The sequence below is a fragment of the Homarus americanus genome, unplaced genomic scaffold (genome assembly GCF_018991925.1).
Source record: "Homarus americanus isolate GMGI-L3 unplaced genomic scaffold, GMGI_Hamer_2.0 scaffold6317, whole genome shotgun sequence".
Taxonomy (NCBI): domain Eukaryota; kingdom Metazoa; phylum Arthropoda; class Malacostraca; order Decapoda; family Nephropidae; genus Homarus; species Homarus americanus.
Genome location: NW_024730668.1, coordinates 1,020,429 through 1,043,049, shown reverse-complemented (window position 1 = coordinate 1,043,049; position 22,621 = coordinate 1,020,429). Strand labels below are relative to the sequence as shown.

At 37.9% G+C, this 22,621-nt stretch overlaps 1 protein-coding gene across 1 annotated transcript in view; it reads right to left on the bottom strand.

The window, feature by feature from the left end:
• Positions 1 to 216: 216 nt before the first annotated feature.
• The window catches only part of LOC121867156 (cullin-4A-like), a 48,998-nt gene continuing 26,593 nt past the window's right edge, over positions 217 to 22,621 (bottom strand). The window contains exons 6-14 of the mRNA XM_042366915.1: positions 21,146 to 21,332; positions 18,794 to 18,986; positions 15,112 to 15,248; positions 14,335 to 14,499; positions 12,982 to 13,149; positions 8,944 to 9,099; positions 7,124 to 7,294; positions 5,870 to 6,022; positions 217 to 2,546 (exon numbers count right to left, since the gene is read on the bottom strand). Of these exons, the coding sequence (XP_042222849.1) occupies positions 2,451 to 2,546; positions 5,870 to 6,022; positions 7,124 to 7,294; positions 8,944 to 9,099; positions 12,982 to 13,149; positions 14,335 to 14,499; positions 15,112 to 15,248; positions 18,794 to 18,986; positions 21,146 to 21,332 (1,426 nt within the window). The 3' untranslated portion in view covers positions 217 to 2,450. The remainder of the gene's footprint in view (positions 2,547 to 5,869; positions 6,023 to 7,123; positions 7,295 to 8,943; positions 9,100 to 12,981; positions 13,150 to 14,334; positions 14,500 to 15,111; positions 15,249 to 18,793; positions 18,987 to 21,145; positions 21,333 to 22,621) is intronic.

Genomic DNA, 22,621 nt, shown 5'->3' with positions numbered 1-22,621 from the left:
GGGGAACTTTCGTGTTTCTTTTTCCTTGTGGTTATCAGTATATATATATATATATATATATATATATATATATAATATCGTAAAGGTAACTGCCAAGTACTAAGAAGAGCAAATTTGGCTGCAAAACACAAGTGTAATATGGCATTTATATTAATCTGTTTCGTTCACATCTACAAGTAATTACAAGTGCCCAGTAGGTATCTAAAAACTACAATACTGTACTGCAGGCACTCTTTGATATATCATACATACTACTGTAGTTACAAAGCCTCCTCACCTAGAAATGTATTAATTTTTAGTGTTATAATTTACCTTTAAGGTGCAGTAATAAAATTACTCATTACCACTGCTTAACATCAGATAAAAGATAAAAAAGTCAAAGTTCTTTTTGAAATGTCACAAATGTTTAGGTAGCTGACTGATTGTGGCTGATACATAAATTACCGGTACTAAAACTACTGTATCTTAAATTTGTACAAGTGCATAAAGCTGCTGAGAGCCAATTCAATAACCAGGCTATCATCATACATAAGACACACAATGAAGAGATACACTAATTTACTTCTATAACTCCTTATTTCATTCCAAGTAACTCAGATGTTTCACTGCGATTATGTTTATCACTAAATTGAAAAATAAATAAATAAATAAATAAACGAATTACCACACATTTTTTTCTGATTATTCACAAAGCACTATCTGGATGCAATACACAAATGGCACACCACATGGGCTAAATTTAATAAGGTCCCCAAATAAACTTGTAACCATAACTCATGTTCAACAGTCTTAACAAGTCCCTCTGTCCAGACATCCAAAGAGGAAATGAAAAGAAACTTTTATGTTATTGGGGGAAGTGGGTTAATGATGGCTAAAGCATTGTCAATGACTCCATGGATCGGTGCAAGATGAGAATGATGGTTCACAACCACCACAAGGTTGTTTCAATGCAGTACGAGTGGGTGGAGAGTTATGATGAAATGCTGCCAGGCCACAGCACTCAGGGGCTACAAAAACACAACAGGTTATTGCCCCTCTTTCTAGCAAGAAGTCCCAACATGATATATAAGACTCAGTTTTAAGGTCTTTCTGACATCTGATGAAGCAGCCAAGCTTAGTTCCAGATTCTCACGAGGTTTGTAAGATGATTATTCCTCATAAATAAAAGTGTAAGAATGCACCTAACCTAAGGCACAAAAATACTGTCTACAAATAGCATTAAAATGTTCATTTAGCCGTGGTCAGGGAGCGAAATTAATGCGAAGAATCACCGAAATGCTACTGCAGATGAGTTTTGTCTATTGACAGGTGCTAAGTGACTGTATCCAGTTAAGGTAAGTACTAATTTTAATGCCATTTTTGTTGAAAGGGTATTTCTGTATTTCAACTTATGTCAACCAGTTAAGTGCATTCTTACATGTTCACTTATGAGAAATATATCATTGTATGAACTCCGAGAACCTGGACCCTGACTTTAAACAATGTATAAGATGGTCTAATAGCTATTTTGCCATAACAGAAATCTAGAAAAAGTTGTAATAATCTACATTACCATAATGCAGCCATGGTTAAGCACACACAAGTAATTTATGAAGGTCAAGAGATAATACCTGATTTAACTTCCTCTGCATACATTTCATGTACAATATTTTATTCATGTAGATGCTACAACTCAAAAAATTATATCCAGTGATTAAGCATTTATATACCTGCATCACTGACATTATAAAGATTTATATATAGTTGTGGAGCTTTATGCTTATGTATCCTGTTGCATTAATTGTACTTGTATATTTTATTTGACTTTCAGAGAACTGTCATCAGAGTCCATATTTCAAAGTTTAGATAACCTATATGGATAGGGCCAAAATGAGCATAGAAATATGAGCAAATACAAGGAATTCATCCTTAATTACTCTGTAATAAGAAACTGAAACATAATAATGTAATCATGTAATGCAGTCCTGTTCCAATAATACCAAAGAAAAATTTATTTTTCATGGTGTTTTCCCTTCAAGAAAACATAAAACTGGGTTTATCACTTAAAAGTTCAAACTTAATGATGTTGTTCCTTCAGTAAATAACTCAAAAAGGGCCAATCACTTTTCACCATATGTGCTAACTTGTACACTGGGGGGCAGTGGGAAGCTTCAAAGACCACGTTTTGCAGACGGGTAAAGGCCTCCCATTCAGTAATATTGCAACATTGTCGAGAGTGAGTTTTTTCTATGGCAAAGAAGTGCTGCAATTGATTTTAACAGTCTCATGGCAATTGGGAACATGTCAGCTAAACAGTCTACAAAGTGTCACATTCTGTGATGCACAGTAAATATCACAATCCATGGCTCCCAACTCCTATCACCGACAATTAGAATGTCAGAGGCAAAAATTAAAGTTATAGTGTAATAGAAATATCACAAGGATACCAGGAGTAAGCATTGTAGTGGTAATTATGCCACATAGTTGTAGGTATTAGGGTTGTCCTTGTCTCGTTCCATGTAGTCACGGTCAATGAGAGACTCTATCCTCTTTTTCAGGTCAGCAGGCTAGAAAAAAATATTTGAACAGGTTAGTGCAATACAGGAATAAAAATGAAGTTCATAAATACAGTATACAGTCAACCCTCACTTTACGTGTTTACACGTTTACGCGGTACCCTGCCGAACACGGAATGCTCACTTTCCGCGGTGTGTGTACCCCTTTATGCGGAGGGCGGCTAGCGGTCCTCTTGCGCCGCGCCATTTTTGGATCCAAACCTCCCGCCATGTTGTGTAAGGGGCGCGAGTAGTTGCGCAGTGTATGTCTTTGTTGCGTTATCGGTGACGTCATATGACGTAGCGGACTGTGACTGGGCAAAGCATCCTTACCTCCCTCCCCGCTAGCTGTGATTGGTTTAATGTACTATGACGTGCCCCGCCGCGGGAGCATTCAAGCCCCTTGACCTACCCGCGTCAGTTACACCCCTCCCGGCTACACCGTGTATATCGGTATCCATTGTTCCATAAGAATGGCTTCCACCGGACCACCACCACCACAAAGAAACCTTGCATTACCTGGACCCAGCCGCCCTAAGCCAAAGAAGACACGACGTTCCTTAAGCTACGAAATCAAATATAAGATCATACAAGAGTTGGAGAAAGGAACAAGACAGGTTGATCTCGCGCGCCAGCATGGTGTTAACGAATCAACTATCAGGACAATTAAGAAGGATGCAGCCAAGATAAAGGAGCACATGAACATCACAAAGTCTACAGGTGCTTCTATGATCAAGCATTTCCACAACCAGGTGCTTCTAAACGGAAAAATTACTTGTGAGCTACTTGGTGCGTCAGGCGCAACGGAACATGGCAGTGGACACGCGCTCAGTTAAGGAGTATGCACATGAACTGTATGCTGCAGTGTCACGAAAGATGGGAATTACAGAGCCCAAACCCTTTAATGCTTCCTCTGGGTGGTTACAGAGGTTTAAGAAGAGGAACAAGATCACCAATATCAACATTGGGTGAAGAAGCTAGTGCTGACCGTGTTGAGGCTAGGGAATTTCCTCCGTTTTTACGTGAGATTATGGAGGAAGGACAGTACACCGACGACCAGGTGTTTAACATGGACGAATCTGGACTTTTTTGGAAAAAGCTACCTTCCAAGACCTTCGGTGTGAAGAATGCCAGCAAGTGTCGGGGCCAGAAGTTGCAGAAGGAGCGCATCACCATCCTGTTTACCACCAATGCCTCCGGTACCTGTAAGCTCAAGTTATCGGAGATCCACACAGCACGCAAGCCGCACGCCTACAAGAGCATGGACATGACCAAGCTAAATGTCCACTGGTGACCGCACGTAAGGCGTGGATGTTCTCTACACTGTCCCTCTCCTGGTTTGATAACTGTTTCGTTCCCGATGCGAAGAAATTCTGTGAGCAACAGAATGTGCGATTCAAGATTTTGTTGCTGCTGGACAACGGACCAGGACACTCGCCCCTACTGTTAGATCGTCACCCCAACGTAAAAGTGGTCTTCCTTCCTCCCAACATTACGTCTATATTACAGCCCATGGACCAAGAGTTAATCTGTAATGTAAAAGCTGCATTCTCTACTAAAAAATTCAAGCTCCTGAACGACTACACCAACACCGATAACAAGAGCGAAGACAACGAGGATCAACAGTTGGCAGAGCAAGAAGTACTTTTAAAACAATTTTGGAGAACATTCAACGTCAAGAAAGCTGTGGACTTCTTGGTGGAGGCATGGGATCAGCTGTCTGCAGCAACCGTTCGTCACGCATGGAGACATGTGTTGCAAGGCATTCCGGCCGTTAGGCAGAGTCAATCTGTGACTGGTGAGGTTCAGACTGTTGCAGTAGCAGTGGACCTTGCCAGAGAAGCTGCGCAGAGTGTTACAGCTGCAGGCTTCTCCGAGACCACCAACGATGACATCCTGGAGGTGATAAGGGATCCTGATGTGACTACCAACGAGATGGTAGATGATGATGACGTCAGTGAAGAGGCAGGTGGTGCGTCATCCCAAGAAGAACGCCGCTTATCCCATAATAATGTTAGGGGTGCCATCGAGTGTATCGAGAAAGCCAAGCTCCTCCTTTCCGACGACCCTGACGCAAACAGGTATGAAATCTTCACTACCCAGCTGTTGCAGACTATGGAGCCCTACATCGAGGTTTATCACGACAACATAAACACCAGCCGTCAGCAAAGCATAACAGAGTTCTTCGCCCGCAACCCACCAAAGCCAGCCCAAGCCAGTGATAGTGACAGAGGTGGAGACAGTGATGATGACTTAGAGGGATTTGTCAGGGAGGCACTAGTAAGTGTGGATGACACCGATGAAGACTCACCTGAGGGCCAGTAGCCTGCCCTCTGCCTCGGAACCAGCCTCCATTCCCCTACGCCGACCCATCTCTTCTACTGACGTAAGTGTTAACCCCAGCCTTGTTTTTTTCTAACCTAACCTTCATTATATTCTTCTCTTATTGACTGTTCCCTTCTATATTATGTGTGGGTGAATACCATCATAAAGTTAAGAGGTTATTTTTAGTAAAACATTCGTATTGTGTCGGGAAAAGGTGGAGTTTGGGGGTCGGCCAGGTCTCTATTTCAATTAATCCCATATGTTATGTTGTTCACTTTACGCGTTTCTCACTTTACACGGGCCGCCGTGGGTTCAATTAACCGCGTAAAGTGAGGGTTCACTGTATTCATAAACAAGGTCTTGTTACACACACAAAAAAAAAAAAAATACAGTACTGAATTTTTAATACAGTACGGTATATTGTAATTTTTCTATCATAATTTGCTGTCCATTGATTAATTCAATCAAGATGATTGGCACACAGTTACAGAACATATGTATATTCTTGACAATTGTTACAGTGTTGCATTTTGATTTTTATGGCAATGGTTTAAAATTTCCCATTCTCATCTATGGTTCCTGCCATGTCTAAGCTTATCAGACTTCTGGGATACACATGTACTGTACAGCTAGTCAACCCATCCCTACAATATAGTTTTTTCTCTGCCATATAAAAGAGGCTTTGCAGGGTTGAACCCTCACTTCTCCATATAATACATGTGGAAGGATGCCAACACTGGCAAGTTATTTTGTTTTTTAGTATTAATCATACTGAGACCTTTTTGCAAAAAGCATTCAATATAGACTTACCAGTTAAAGGACACATTAATCGGAACATTCATATTAGTAAAAATTAAGGAAAGACAGGTTTATCTTTTTGACTTTCTTACATTTTGTTGACAGTATTTATAAAACCTTGTTTTAAAAACAAAACCCACTGCAACCATTGCTTTGTATTGCAAAAAACCCAGCATATGGGTTGTAGATGATCATAATACAAAATAGCATACCTTAACAGGGAATTTCAGTTGGTTGTAAAGTTCAGTAATGAGAAGATTGTGAGGCAGAACTTTCCTCATCTTCATGATACGAACAATGGCTGCATCAATCTGGTACTGGCGATCCTGGAAAACTCGCTCCTCTGTCTGTTGCTGCTCTTCACTCTGACAAATATAAATAAAACACCAAATTGAGCTGACCATCCAATTTTAATAATATATAAAAATAATTTTCAGATGACAATGATGAACAAGGAAGTATAGATCTTCATTCATTATCATCATGTGTTTTGCCTGCAGTCAGGTTTACAGCGCAGATCCTTCCACCTTTAAGAACAATAAGCTTGGGTATTCTCTTCCTATTGAATGGCCTATCTCTAATGTTCTCAATCAGCTTATTCCATTCTTCAAATACTGTATATACTGTACTCGTATATAAGCCTATCCACATGTTTAATTCAATCCCTCATTTTTTCGGTAAAAAAGTTTTTTTTTCATATACCTCGTGTATAGTTCAACCCTAGCTTTTGAGATATACAGTACCAGGTAATCCTAGACATATTTTGTAACAAGATACCAAACTCTCACCAACACATCTTGGCAGTGATCACACAATTACAGGGTCTCAAATGTTTCTCTTACTTTGACAACACAACTTGCATACATATATTATTTCTCACTCTTGATCTTTTATTATTAATATTATTATTTTTTTTATAAATTACAATTATTAATATAATTATTATTATATTTTTGCCCTCCAGGCCCAGAGTTACCATTGTCTATTTATAATTTGCTACATTCACCCCTAAAAGTAGCTTTAACACTGTAACATCAAACCATAAAATTGTAGGCATATATACAGTAACAATGAAAGCATATAAATAGCGATGATGAAAGATTTTTTTTATTTATTTATTTATTTATTTTTACAAGTTAGTGTAAACATGATAACAGCCCCCAGCTGGGACATTGCCTCTCCTAGCAATGGTACTCAATACCGTGGAAGGTGTACGGTATAATAATGGTGGTATATGCCTTTATAATGCTCCCCAATTAGTGTTAATTTATAAGGATATTATTACTGTATAAATAAACTTTTAATAAAGCCACTAAAATTTTAATATTTTTATTACTGCACAGGTACATCCTGTGCTGTGATGATTCACATTGTTTGTTATAATGTTATTACTACACCATCTAGCTCATAGTTTGCTTTGTTGAATATCAAACATTTCTGCTTACATGTACTGTACTAGATCTTACCGTTTCCTTCATCTGGATCTGATTGATTCTGATGCGGAACAGCTGGTTGGTAAAGTCTTTGTTGTAGGTAAACTTATCCTCATCGTTAACATCCTTACTACGTGGCATCTTCTGTAGAACTCTTGCTTTACCACAGGCCAAGGACTGCAGAGTACGGCGAAGCTCTCCATCCTAAGGTTGAATGAAAAGGACATCATCATATCTAGTGAGGTAAACACTGGATAAATGGATATACAGTATACACCCCAAGTTTGCGGATCTCGGTTATTCGCGGATGACACCCTGGATGTACCCAAGAATGTCTGTGGGCAGTTTTAAAGTTGCCGGAATTTTCGCGGCTGGGACAGGGAGCCATTCGTTCTAGAGACAGTAATTTCCTTTACACGCACGCACACGCACACACACATCCTTGACCACCTACGGGTCAAGACGGGTCAGACGCACCTGGCGCTGCTCAGCAGGCCACGTCAACTGTTATGTTGGCCCATACCAACTCCCTACCCTCAACCCTCCTCCCCCCCGGAATATCAACAAGTTCTCGCCAGAAGTTACCATTTCATTTGGGAAAGGAATGGAACCAGTGTTGAATAGTGGTGAACAGTGCTTAAGTCAGTGAAAAACAACTCGGCAGTTGAGTCTTACCCAAGCTAACCTTCACACAGTGAGGTCCCAGGTGCCCAGTGATAATTCCCCTGAGACTCCACGATAGAGAGGCCTGGGACCACACCTCAGACCACGTGGTGTCCCCATGATGCTAAGACACCACATAGTGAATGAGTTGCTACAGCATCATGTGAAGTTCCTCATAACACCATCTGTGAGGGAATTACTACACCACGTGATGCCCCTCATAACACCATCTGTAAGGGAATTACTACGCCATGTGATGCTCCTCATAACACCATCTGTGAGGGAATTACTACACCACATCAGGCCCCTCATACACCATCTGTGAGGGAATTACTACACCACATCAGGCCCCTCATAACACCATCTGTGAGGGAATTACTACATCATGAGGCCCCTCATACACCATCTGTGAGGTGACTACTACATCATCAGGCCCCTCGTAACACCATCTGTGAGGGAATCACTACACCACGTCAAGCCCCTCATAACACCACCTGTGAGGGAACTAGTACTCCACGTGATGCCCCTCATAAAGCCATCTGTGAGGGAGTTACTACACTACGTGTCTGCTGTTCAACACCTCAGCTTACATGATCTACGTGTGTAAACATTAATCTGTATGTTCACTGTATGTTCCTTCACCTTTCTCTAATGAAGGCTTTTGTTAAACCACCAATGTATGTAATAAGTCATTTGTGTCCAATGTATATTTTCAGCCTTTGGGCTGCAAACTTTTTCAATAAACCGATTATTATTATTATTATTATTATTATTATTATTATTATTATTATTATTATTATTACACACACACACTACTACAGATAAAAGACATAATTGTCCTAAGGGCAGACACATAAAGGGAATATACATTTCTTTGTACACAACTAAAAATGTACACCCTGGTCCGCAAATGTTATTCGCGGATTTGGAGATTTGAGGCCATTTTGAGAACCTAATCCCCGCAATTTTTTTTTTTGTGGGGATGGGGGGGGGGGGGAGGCCTGTACCATTAAAATGTTTACAGAAGGTGGGTAATGATAAGCTATAAAGAGGGAAAGGGATGGACAGTGCGAGATGGTGGAGAGAGCCTGTTGTACCTTATAAAATATTTGCATTAAAAAAGTTCACTATACATATATGCAATAAGCCCGTATAAACACATCTGAGTGTAAAACGAGCCACTAACTTACCTCAATATTTGTTCCAGACGTTATATCTGCTAAAGCGAGTGTGTCTGCTTTATTAAACAGCAGTAGGACAAGAGCCTGAAAAAGTGATACCTGGAGCTCCTTTGCCCCTGGAGCAAATGCTGCCTTAAGAACACAGTGACCTAGTGTTGGCTGCCACTGAAAAAGAATAAATAGGAAAATTTAGTTGTAAATTTTAGTAAGCAGTTGACTGAAATACCTATTCAATATTTCATCATTTGAGTTAGTGTGTAATGTACTGTACAGTCAACAAAATTTTCTGCACCCTTGGGTCTGATGGCATTTGCAACAATCACTGACTGAGGCCATGTTCAATAGGCAAGGTTGGTATATCTGATTGTGTGATACTTTGTGTAATCAATACAATGTCACATTTAGTTAATACAGAGAAACTAACAGGAAAACATATAAAACCTGTAACTAATCACTGTTGTTCAGAATTCTTAGTCCAGCGTGTCATATCGTATAAAACCGTTATGGTTCAGAAATTTTGTTTGTTGACTACCTGAGAAGTGTAGATGTGTGGAATTTAACTAGGCTGCTACCACAAAAAGAATCCAAGAGAAAGAATCTCATTCTAACATCCATTTAGATGGAATCACACAGTTCCTTAGCAATGTTGAGTAACAGTTGTGTTGGTGATGAAGTTCCCAAGAACAAAGTGGATTTTGTGAACATATCCACTTCATTGCCAGAGGTATATTGTACACATCCACATCATCCACTTTATCTCACACCACACTTTCTCGGGTTTCTTACAGCATTTTTGCATCCCTATTCAACATGAGCAAGAGAGCAAGTGATGGTAGTGTTGTTTCAAAAGCTAATAGAAAGTGTATAAGCTTAGCCAAGAAAATAGATGTGTTAAAATGATATGAAAAAGGTGAGAGGTCTGTGGATATTATATGGAGCAAGAAATGAACATATTTTCTGAAGTGGATCCATTAACAGAACAAAGCATTAAAATTTAAATAAACGCAAATGACCTCTACATAAAGATGCATAATGAAAAAAGAAAGCAGCTGTGCCTAAACCATCAACTTGAGCTACACCATCAAATTCAGCATCATAAGCAGCTTTACCATCAACTTCAGGTTCAGTAACAGTTTCAGCAACAGCTTTATGGAAAGCTACAGCTTCAGCCAGAGTTGAACCTGATGACTTCATCATCTGAGTAAAAACTTGCACAATATTCATTGGCTGTCCTTATGTTTTAGACTTTACCACCATTGGCGAGTAGAATTTGTGTTTTACATTCGTAAATATTATTTAAAACATATATGAACAGTAAATAAGTGTTGCTTTCATATTCATATGTAGAGAAATGACGATATGTTTTCACATGTACGCACTAACTGTTCATACGTTGGTGTTCCCAATCGTCTCACTTTATTTCTTTACCATTAGTGGTTAGCTACTTCCAGTGCTCCATTTATTAACATTAAAGAACATTACTTAAAACATACATACAGGTATTCAATTTTTTTTAAATTAAGTTCACTACAGCTACAACCAGGGTCTTATTTTCTTCGGTTTCTTATGTAGAACCATCGTCACTCACGAAAACAATGCTGTCTTGTCTCCTCGTGTGTTTTAATATTCTATGTATTATTAATGAATTGCATTGCTCATTTGCACATATATAAACATTAATGCAATCAAATACATATTCAGTAACAAACAATAATGAATCTTTGGTACATATTCTTGATAAATGACTGTTTCCTTGAGTGCGCACGTATACATTGGCGTCCCACTATCGGTCTCACTTTTCTTTAATATTAATGGTTACTTCTACTGTAAATTAAATAACATTACTTAAAACATAAATATTTTTTACATTAATTTTACTACAACAACAACCAGGGTCTGATTTTCTTCAGTTTCAGGTGGATAACTGACATGGGTGTAAACATGGACAACAATGCCGTCTCTTATCCTCTTGTGTGTTTTAATATTCCACGTATTATTAATGAATTGTATTGTTCATTTCTATGTATAAAGAATAATTCAATCAAATACATATTCAGTAATAAACAATAATGAATCTTTTGTACATATTCTTAAAAAGATAAATGACGCAGTATCCTTAAATGTTCACGTATATGTTGGCGTTCCCAATCCATCTCTCTTTTTTTTTATTTGTCATTAGTGGTTAGCTACTTCTATCGTTCCATTTATTTACATTAAATAACGTTACTTAAAACATATATATTCATCGTTTTACATTAATTTTACTACAGCTACAACCAGGGTCTTATTTTCTTCATTTTCTCCTGTAGAACTATCGTCCCGGACTCTCGGCTGTAAACACAAATGAAAACAATGGCGTCCCATCTCCTCTTGTGTGACCATATTATTATTCATTTATATTGTATAAGGTGCATTCAGAAACATTATCTAAAGAATAGAGTTTGCAATTTTCATTAATTGTATTGTTTTGGGGGGAAAAGAGGGTAAAAAGCCACACAAAAGATATGAAAAGGTCACACTTGGGAGCCCATCTCATTATTATTGCTTTATTTTAATGGTAATTAATGATTCGCGATAAGACGATTCACCTTACACTGCAATATTGGAGGACACATTAACGTCGTTATTCGAGGCTTTACTTTATCACCATTTTCTGCATGGATATCTATTGTACTGTCTTGACATGAAAATAATGGCCATCTTGTATACAATGTGCCAATGACCAGAATCAATCGTAATCAACCAACTTTAAAATCCTACGGAAGACCAATTAAAAAAATCCTAGTAACTAGTTATAATATTTATCTATTATACAAAACTTAACACTAGTTTTAAAACATACTTATTATATGAAACTTACAAACACAAGACTGACTCACACTCACCTGTAACTAAAAGGTACCTTAAATAGGCAGGTCAATTGCTCAGTGGCTGGATTAGTTACTGGGTACACTAACCATCACAGGCACATAACTGTGTGCAAGGTGAATTGGCCTTGTATATGGAACATTTCCCTCTGCAGTTTGTTTTGCAGTTGCATTTCACTAGTTCACGACATGCCTTGGATGCCGCAGGAAGTGAGCTCCAAAGAGGACACCAGTTTTCTTCCTCTCTAGTCCAGCCCCAGTCTGCCAGGGAAGGAAGAACATGACCTGCTTGATAGACTACTCTCTTCAACTGTTGCTGTAGATTAGCCTTGCTAGGTGGGAAGTTTTCTAGCAGGCAATTACCAGAAGAAAAGAATTTCTTTCTTGCCTCATTGACTGTCGATAGAACAGATGTCCTACTGTATAGCAGGACCACATATTTTTCTAGTACTTCCATGTCAGCAGTGCTAATTTGGTCAAGAGAATTTGACAGTCTGTTGAATAGGTCTCAAAATGAGATGAAGACTCCAAATCTCCCAAGCTGTCTTTTTGCCTATCCCAGAGAGAGCAGACGGTGTCACAACCCGACACAGCATGAAGGAATAACAAGCCATTGGACTTCACTGGACCAAGGATTGATGCTATAATATATAATGCGTGTTGCTATGCAACAAAATGTTTTTCCATGGCTGAAAGCAACCCAAAATTCACAATTGTGAAGGACACTTGCTGTTGCAATTGCAAGTACAATAACATCTGTATTTTTAGCCTGAATGAGAATTTTGTTAGGGCCATGTCTGAATGCCTGTGCTGCATGTAACATCATTCGACTGTCGGCATATTCCTGGGTACAGGATTGAATCTGCGATACATCAGACTGAGGCATTGAGAGGATACTTTCTTGATGTCAGAGTGAGGTAAAAAAAATAAATGAATAATAAATACATAACTTAATAGTTTTACTTAAAAGAATTTAACCGCCAAGTTTTTTACCCCTTTTTCTAAAGGGTGATTTTATTGTAACCAATATCTACCTTTCTCATTGGATTCAGCACTCTTACAAAACCCAGTATGCAAAATTTGGTGCTTTTGCCAGAAGTGAACATGTTTTTTTTTTTTTTTTTTTTACATATTTGCCTTACTAATATGTTGAGGGACTTCAATAGTGTAATGAACTGACCTGCAGTTTTCTATTACTGTGTTTAGCTAGGTAAAATTTTGTGAAGATCTGTTGGTAATTGACCATCTCTGGTGGCATGTTGACTTCCATTACTGGGTAGTTTGGCCAGTAACCCATTGTCAAGATGTTTACATTGAGCTCCATTGGTGTGCTGCCCAGCTGTGAATTCTGGAAATGTTAATAAGAATTAGATCATTTTTGAGGAATGCAGAATGTCCTTTGACAAAATGCATACTTTTAATACACTTGTGATTATATTCTCAATCCTGTGATACACACACACAAAGTGGGAAATTAATTTATATCTACCTACGGGGACCCTTCAATAACTAACAGCAAAGGGGAGGGGAAAGTGCAACGATCATGTTACGACTTCAATATGGAAGCAATTGCATCAGTTGAACGAACATTTACAAGTGGGTTGAACAATTCAAGAATGGTCAAACAAGAGTTGTGGATGAAGATCGTGTCAGACGACCTGTCGAATTTTCAACACCTACATTGCACCAGTACAATGAGCAAAATTTTTTGTGAAGATCTTGCCGCACCCCGCACACAGTTTAGATCTTACATCATCAGACTACCACATGTTTGGTTTCCACTCAAAACAGCCACAGGAGGAATATACACACAAAGATATGGACAATCGGCTTTTCCGGACAGGTGGTCCCCCCCCTTTTAGTCAGGATCTTCTAGGGTTCACTGTACAGTAATGTAGGTTTGCTTCCTGGCACCCATATCTTTACTTCAAAGTTTTCATACATCTTATAAAAACAATTGCATTTTTTATTTCAACATTTACAGTACAGGCTGCTCCATATTCTTTGATTTACAACTGGTGATATCTACAATCAGCAGGGTTTGCCTAAATTTATCCTTGATGACTGAGAAAGAATCATGTGCACTTTACTTACATTGTCTCATAACTGTTCTAGAATATAAAATATAAAGAAGGTATTGAACTGTCTGCTGATGGTGTGGTCAGCAGCACAATGGTCTGATGCTAAATGTGTTGCAAGGTTATATCACAAAATTAAAGGGTAAAAATGCTACATACAAAACAGAGTACCTGTATACCATAACCTTTAAGGATATAAGTTCAATGTACTTTCTCCATGTATATGTTCAATGTACTTTCCCATTGTATAAATTTAATGTACATTCCCATTATAGCAAATACTCTTCACAGAGCTTCTGAAATATATACAGTAGAGGTGTTCATCATCCATCACTCCTTCCCTTACATTAAAATATCTACTCTCTCATGACAGACTGATAAATCTGTCCTCATTACAACCAAGAATCATTATTCATATGGCATCCATGGTAATACTAAAGTTACATTATCCTCACCTGCTTGAAGGCCAACATTATATCTTTGGACAATTCCATGTCTTTAAACATGCCTTCTAATTTGCTAGTAAAGCCAGGACCACATTCTTGTTTTAGTTTACTCAGCATACTCTTTTCTGCATCTACACTGGCAGATTTGCCCACTAACAATCGCTTAGCAAGATCCTGAAAAAATAAAAATATATAATAATAATAATAATAATAATAATAATAATAATAATAATAATAATAATAATAATAATAATAATAATAATAATAATAACAACAATAACAACTTTGTCAAGTAGCAAAATAGTTTTGAAAAAATAGCAAAAGCTGTTAAGCAATCATGAATACCCCATACATCCTTTGCACTAAGAGCTTTTTGCACAATGCAATATAATACCAACTGCTGCAACCCATTCTTCATTAAATTATATATCCATTTTCATTTAAGTCCTATAAATAGTGTAATATTAACTCTGCAAAAACAGTTAAATAGTTAATGATAATAATAAGAAAATATATATTTAATTCTAATATGTATGTTGAACTGTCTTTTTTCCTCCAAGACTCTAAGATTAGGGGTTGGCATGATAGAATGAAAATCAAGAAATATGTATGCAAGTACAGTGTGTTTACAGAAGAATTTAAAAAATGCCTTGATCAGAGGACTCATAAGTTATTAATGGCCTCTGTATTATCATCAAACAAGTAGTAGTTTGACACTTTATTAAAAAATAATCTTCATGCATGAGATGTAGGGTTAGTATTATGAAAGAAGCTTTATAAACTTACTTTCTTATAAAAAGCTTCAAATACATCTTTCCCATGAATAAATCTAAAAAGAACCATAATCTTATCTAGGAGTCGCTCAAGTTCATCTTCAGTTGCTTCTTTGTTACCTGCACGTAGCTTACCATCAACAAACTTGGCTGTGAATGAGAAAAGAGTTACGATTAACCCATTAAGTGTGACCTCCGTTTTAAAACAGCAGGACGGCATTGTTTTAAAACACTTGTATTTACAAATTTTCTGTGCTTACTAGTAACAGGTTTACAGCCTAAATAAGTGAAAATGGGACTAGTGGCAACTGTCCTGGGCATCTGAGTGGGGTGGGGAGAGGGTGGAGGAGGTTGGGGGTTGTAGGTCTAGGTGCGGGTGTGAGGGACACAGCTCTCCCACCAAGCACACTACCTCCCTATAACATTTCTTAGATGACACCTTTATGTGAATATGTGGTATTTACACTTGATTCTACTTTTTAAAAATAGTCATTATTATCCATTGCCTTATATGATTGGTGTCATTTGTCTTTATATATACATAATAATTAGTGAAAAGAGAAGTAGTGGCAAATGTGTTTATGACCTTGACAGCAAAAATTCTTTACATTCCATGTTTTTTCCACTCATATCTTGAAAGTTAATGTTTTCAAGCAATTTCATCTTTACAGACATTAATATCAGCATTAAAGTGTGCCAGAACTGGGTATCCTTAATAGTTGCACGTGGATTTATTTGTGATATATCAAATATTATTCGAACATTATGTACAGTAGACCCTTGGCATTTGCGGGTTTGCGATTCACGGTAAGCAGATGGTGGTCTAGCTTGTGAGCCTTTTCCCGCAGCACAATGAGTCATCACACGCAGCATCTCGTGTTGTACTCTCAAAACTTTAGTGTTTCTGTGTGAAAATGGCCCTTAAAAGACTGCCTAGTGTTAGTGCTAGTGGAGTGAAACGTAAAAGGCAGAAGTCAGTGATGACCCCCTGACAAAGAAAGTTGAATTATTAGATAAGTTAAAAGAGGGGATGAGTACTGCTGCGGCTGGTCTGTTGTTTGGTACAGTATAGGTACAAGGTATACAGTAGTGCACTAAGGTAGTATAAGTTGCTATTCGCAGTTTTGCCTATTCGTGCCATTCCTTGGAACCTAACCTCCACGAATAACAAGGGTTTACTGTATAAGTTAATAAGCTGCAAGGGATGGGGGAAGATTCTTAGCCTATTACCATCAGCTAAAAAAAAAGAAACAAATGGCCAGAGCTATCCAAACGAAAGATCTCTATATAATATATGTTTGACAAGGTATTGTTTTTCTTACAAAATTACATTGAAAAGAGTACTTGTACTTATCCCCCCCGGATTTGTGAATTCACTTATTGACGAAAAATTATTAGTGACCCTTCATTTGAAATTTGCAATTGGAATTCAGCTATCTGTGGAGTTATTAGGTTTTTTAGACCGACCATTGGCAGATGCGCATCTCCCGTACACACTCAGAGGTTAGTTAGTTCTCTTGTGTGTGCCACACCATCCTCCCCCTCTCACTCCACCTAATACATGGATGCAGGAGGGGAGGGTGCTGTAGCACCCCAATATTTTGGGTAGGTGCTATACAGTACATTGCACCACAGAATATCTAGGGCACCAGAATTAATATTCAGCACTCCCTGGTAAAATTTGGTTCTTGTGGTACTGACCCATTAACACCCAACAACCTCCTCCATTCATGTCAGACAAACTGTACATAGAACATCTCCACTTTTATGATAAGTCCAATGCCGTAGACTTTATTTAATTTTTAGTGAAATTCCCTTTATCCAAATTCTAACTATAATTTTCTGGGTATCTGAACTTTGTCCCCTTTGGTCTTGTTCAGTAAAAATTCTAATCTAGTCCAACAATCCAAATGCAACTTAAGTAATTCATTCGCATGTCTGCCACCATTAGTACTATAACCGCTTCGTGAACAAAAATTTTTATGATGAATAATAAAATTGATATATATCATAAAATACAATAACACATACATTATGTACAAAAAATAGCTTCTTCCACACTCAAACCATCATCTGGGTGATGCCACACAATTCAGCCAGGCATTCAACCAGCTGATTCCGAGACCTGTGTGTGTGTACTGTGACATCACACTGGGGGAGGGACACAGGCGAGCTAGCGATCCTTGGCAACGCAATACAGCTCACTGCCTCCGCATATACACACCAATGCTCTTTATTTATCTTATTCTATATTTTTTTAGTATATTATCTTTATTTCTAAGTTCAAGAGTACAGTAGGCCCTTTCCATTCGCGGGTTTGCGATTCACAATTTCGACGATTCGCGGTAAGCAGATGGTGACAAGCTTGCAAGCTTTTTTCCCCCAGCACAAAGAATTAACCCCCGCAGCATCTCGTGTTGTACTCTCAAAACTTTAGTGTTTCTGCGTGAAATGGCCCCTAAAAGACTGCCTAGTGTCAGTGCTAGTGATGCTAGTGGAGTGAAATGTAAAAAGCAGAAGTCAGTGATGACCCTGACAAAGAAAGTTGAATTATTAGACAAGTTAAAAAAAAAAAGGGGGGTGGGGGGGAGGGGGGGGTATGAGTGGTGCCAGGCTGGTCGGTTGTTTGGTATAGGTATACAGTAAGTCCGCGCTTAACGTCGTCCCGCTTAACATTGTTTCGGTATTACGTAGCTAAAGTTTAAGAGACCAAAAATTCATTTAACGTCCCGGTGATCCGATACTACTTTCTACAGCGCATCCACTCGTCTGGGTGCGCTAAACTCTCTTGGCTTGTCGCAGAGTCTCAGTGACTCACCTCCCTCCTCCTCTCCCGCCCTCCTCCTTTGCTCTCGCCATCCACCTCCTCTGCTTCACTACCCACCACACGCTCGCTCTACCACCTCTGACCATCGGTGAGTACTAATAAAAACTTGCTAGTTGTATATGTATGCACTATTTTCTATAGAAATGGCAATGATTTTCTGTATATGTTATGTATTTCATGGGGCAGAGGGAGGCTCAGGAAAATTGATCCACATAACGTTGTTTTGTATAACGTTGCATTTTTAGAAACGTAACCCCGACGCTAAGCAAGGACTTACTGAGGTATAAGTTGCTATTCGCACCATTCCTTGGAACCTATCCCTCGCGAATAACAAGGGTTTACTGTACAGTATAGTAATTTTTACTTCTTTACTGTACTAAAGAAAACGATTTTAGTAGGGTAGACTGTAATATCCAGCGTGATAAAAGTTACGTGTTTATTTACATTCTCTAAGAGTTTAATTTTATGAATTTATATTACAAAAACCCACTCCATATAAACATCAACACCATCTCTGAAACATTTATCATTTCTAACACAAAGTATTGACAAAAGTTAATCTTGGTAGCCATGGTACCATAACCTATTTTTGCCATAACATATTAAATTCAATATTCTTATTGATTTTATCAAAATTCAACTTTTTTATTGATTTTATCAAACGCTTTTGTGAAAAATATGAGACATGCTTTGATCAGGAAGTAGCAGTTTGAGAACACTTCAAAAGCTCCAGCAATCTGGACATAATGGAATAACTATTCAAAGATGATTAAGATAATGATAAAGAGGAAACCTAAATTTAAATTGTGTGAATAAAAAAGAAGACTATCAACAACATACAACTTGTAACACAACACTTTAAACATACCTATTAACTCAGCTGGTTTGTTGAGTCTCTGATTTATAAAATGCTCAAATGCTTCCTTAAGAGCTAAGACAAACTTATCAGAAGAGTTGAAACATTCTGAGACGATACCATCCATCTTGTCCTTAAAGTCCAACAGCTCTTGTACCATTCCCTTATCTTTTTCAGGGTTGATTACAATTGTTTTCCCATATGACTGAAAATGCAAGAATACCCTGAATAAGAATTTATGCATGAGTCACATATGAAGTTGTCAAGATGATATTAATCATGGTAAAACAATGAAATGAGCTGTCTGAGCTAAAGCAAACTCTCAAACTTTATAAAAAAAAAAAAAAATCTATATCCAGATGTTCAAATTTAAGGGAACATAACTTCTGGGAGGTTACCTAATTCATTCTCAGATATAAATGTGCTATACAGTACAGTGGTCCCTCGGTTAACAAACGCCTCAGTTAAAAAAATTTTGGTTAACGAATTACCTTCCATAAGAATATTCAATTCGGTTAACAAAATTCTTACGAAAATGTTTCGACATGCTTTGGCTTGCTCACCAGCTGGAAGATTAGTCCGCCAATACAGAAATCGGTTCTAGGGCTTACATTTGTTAAAATTGGAGTAAATATCAAGAAGGTTGTACTATTCAATAATTTTCCAAGTTTTTATATTAAATTTTTTAGTCATTTTAACACTTATCTAACATAATTGCAGTACAGGGAACTAGTTTTTGGTGCACCCAACAGCCACTTCACTCACCAACCAAGGCCTCAGTTTGTATCTCTGTTCAGTGGAGGAAACATCTTGCTTGTGGGTCTCTTGAACACAGAGCATTTTTACGTTTTTACAGTACAATTATTGGTCATTCTGAAATTTATTTAACATATTGACAATATATAGTGCAGTGCAGTGTTGATTTAAAGAAAATAATCTTGAATTACACCTAGTGAACTTAAAATTTTATGGGTGAAATGACGGCATGAAGCATGGGGTGATTTCTCTTCCACCCCCACTTCCTTCTCTTCTCCCTTCTCCTCCACCCCCACTTCTAATTCCCATCATCATCATCATCATCATCATCATCAACCAGGAGCCTTCTACATACACACCTCAAAGTAAGTGTACTTTACTGCATTTTTTTTACTTTGTATGTAATTTTCAGTGAGCTGGAACCAATTACCCAAAATCCCATTGAAACAATGGTTTCGGTTAACGAACGACCTTCTGGAACGAATTGTGTTCGTTAACTGAGGGACCACTGTATATAGTATTCACACCAAATTACAAAAAGTCTCAGGCACAAAAGAAACACACATGACTGCTGGTCTCCACTGTTGTAAGTTGTAAATAAAAAGCAATGAGGGAGGGAGATAGGAAGAAACTGGTTCGCAAATAGGGTGGTGGACGAGTGGAACAAGCTTAGCAACTTTGTAGTAAGTGCTGGAGCTCTGGAAAGTTTCAAAAGGAGACTGGATAGATTCATGGATGATAGAGAGTGGTTGTAACTCTCGACAGGAGCTGCCATGCACAGGCCAACCGGCCTATTGCAGACTCCTTATTTTCTTATGTTCTTATGTAATATATCAGAGAGATTATTAATAGATTACAATATATTCAAAGCTTCTAGATGGATTTCCTAAGATATCAAGAATTTAATACACAATTTCATTTTCACAGTATGGGAAATTCCTATAGCTAGCTATATATGACTTCATTTTTTTCCCTAAATTCTGAACAAGACTTCTCATGGGAGAGATCAGACCAACTCTATTAAGCCCTTGACTCTCCTGCATCACCTGTGATCTTATTCTTCTTTATCAAACCCCTTCCAAGGTTTTTGTTTTCTGTAACCAAAATCTACTTTATACTAGAAATTGTCATGTAAATAGACTTGCTATTCCACAAGATGTGCATTATATAATGAAGTGTGAGATTTTTCTACCAGTTACATTTGCCATGTTATACAAGCACTTTCATATTGCTGCAACATGAGCAGCTAAAACAAAAGCAAATCTCCAAATAAAGCTGGCCAGCCATTTTTCATGAATTCAGAGTTTGAGTAATATGTAGCACATGTAAATGTGACCAATAGAAGTGAGAACAATGGTTAAAATATTGCTTTTTTACTTACGTTGCTTCCATAACAAGTCAAGGCTACCAAATCAACTGAGTAAAAATCAATAGTAATAGTCTTATAATTTGGGCAGGTAGTTAACTCTGAAATATAACAAGTAAAAAAGCAAAATCAGGAGTGTTTCAGAAGAACTTACTATGGCAATCTCTGTAAAAAATATGCAGGTAGGCAACAGGAACATAATGGCAAATTGTGAAAATTTAAGAGTACAGGTATACACTCACCTTAATATATGCATTAAAGTGGGTACAAAGGTCCTCCAATCCTCCCTTAATGCGAGCAAAAAGATTATATAGGAGGGAGAGGTCGTGACGGCGGTTCTGAACTAAGAGTGAGTCTAACCCCTTCTGTAGCAGAATGGTTTTGTGTTCACTCAGGAGCTGTTTCTCCACGCAGTATATCAACTGCCGCCTGTAAAATATATGCAAATATGTACTAGTAAAGTCATACTTCTACAAATCCCTACAAGTGAAATTACATCTTATTAAAATACTTTAGAGGACTGTCTTTATACTGTATATTAAGCATAATAAACAAATATTTCTCTGATGCAATCATCTTTCCTTCCGTTACACATAACAGGGGGCTTACTGTGAGAGATCACTCACAGTGAAATTAACTTCTTGGACAGAAACCCATCAATTACAGGAGTGTCTCTCTAACTAAGACTAACTATGTTAGCACTCAGATCCAAGTACAGTATATCAGATTCTGAGCAACAAATGTGAAACCCTGACCTGCAAAAATCATTATCATCATACTGAAATCCTATAGCTGGAAATGGTGTTCACTGATAATACCATGGTGCTCTTGTGGGGTAACCTAGGTGTACATAGACATAACTTGGTGAACTTCAGCATATCTAGGTGTAACATCAATGCTGGATTAAAGAGGGGGTAACCTAGGTTAGAGACCGCAGGCCCACAAAAAGCAGATCGAGTTCTGGGCATTCATTTTGGCAAAGCGTGGGAGGGTAAAGCCAAAAGAAAAAAGCTGTGTTACACATACCATGACTTATGTTCTGAAACCCATGACGAAGAATTTTGGTAATGTTCCCCAATCAGATTAGAACCTCAAAGTTGGCTTTGTAACACGACTTTATACATATACTGTATATATATATTTTTTTTTTACTGTACTTGGAGGAGTTAACCAGGATTTGGCAAAACAAGAAGTAGAGTTGTGTGGATACTGGTGTAAACCTCTCAAGCATGTTATGCTTTCCATCAAATTTATTACTGAACATGGATTGACTTTTCGTGGAAGATGATGAAGTGATTGGATCACAAACAAATGGAAACTATCTTGCCATTTTGGAATTGCTCAGAGCATAAGCCATTTCTCGCTGCTCATACCAAGCTCAACGCAAATGAAGGACATGGTCATACGAATTACCTCTTATCCACAGTTTGTGGAGAAATAATTGGGATAATGGACGAACACATCTTAAAGCAGATAATTGTAACAATTAAGGAATCAAAGTATTATTCTGTGTCACATGATTCCATCCCTGATGAGCCTCACATGACCAGTTGACTTTGGTTATATGTTAGAGGAAGTGCACATCTCCAAAACTAAAGGTTTCTGACATTCATGTTCAAATGTGGGCACACAGGTGTTGTTATGGCTAATGCACTGCTTGGATTTTGCACTGTCACAATGACTGCCAAGTACCAAGGAATGCAAGCCTTCATAGAACA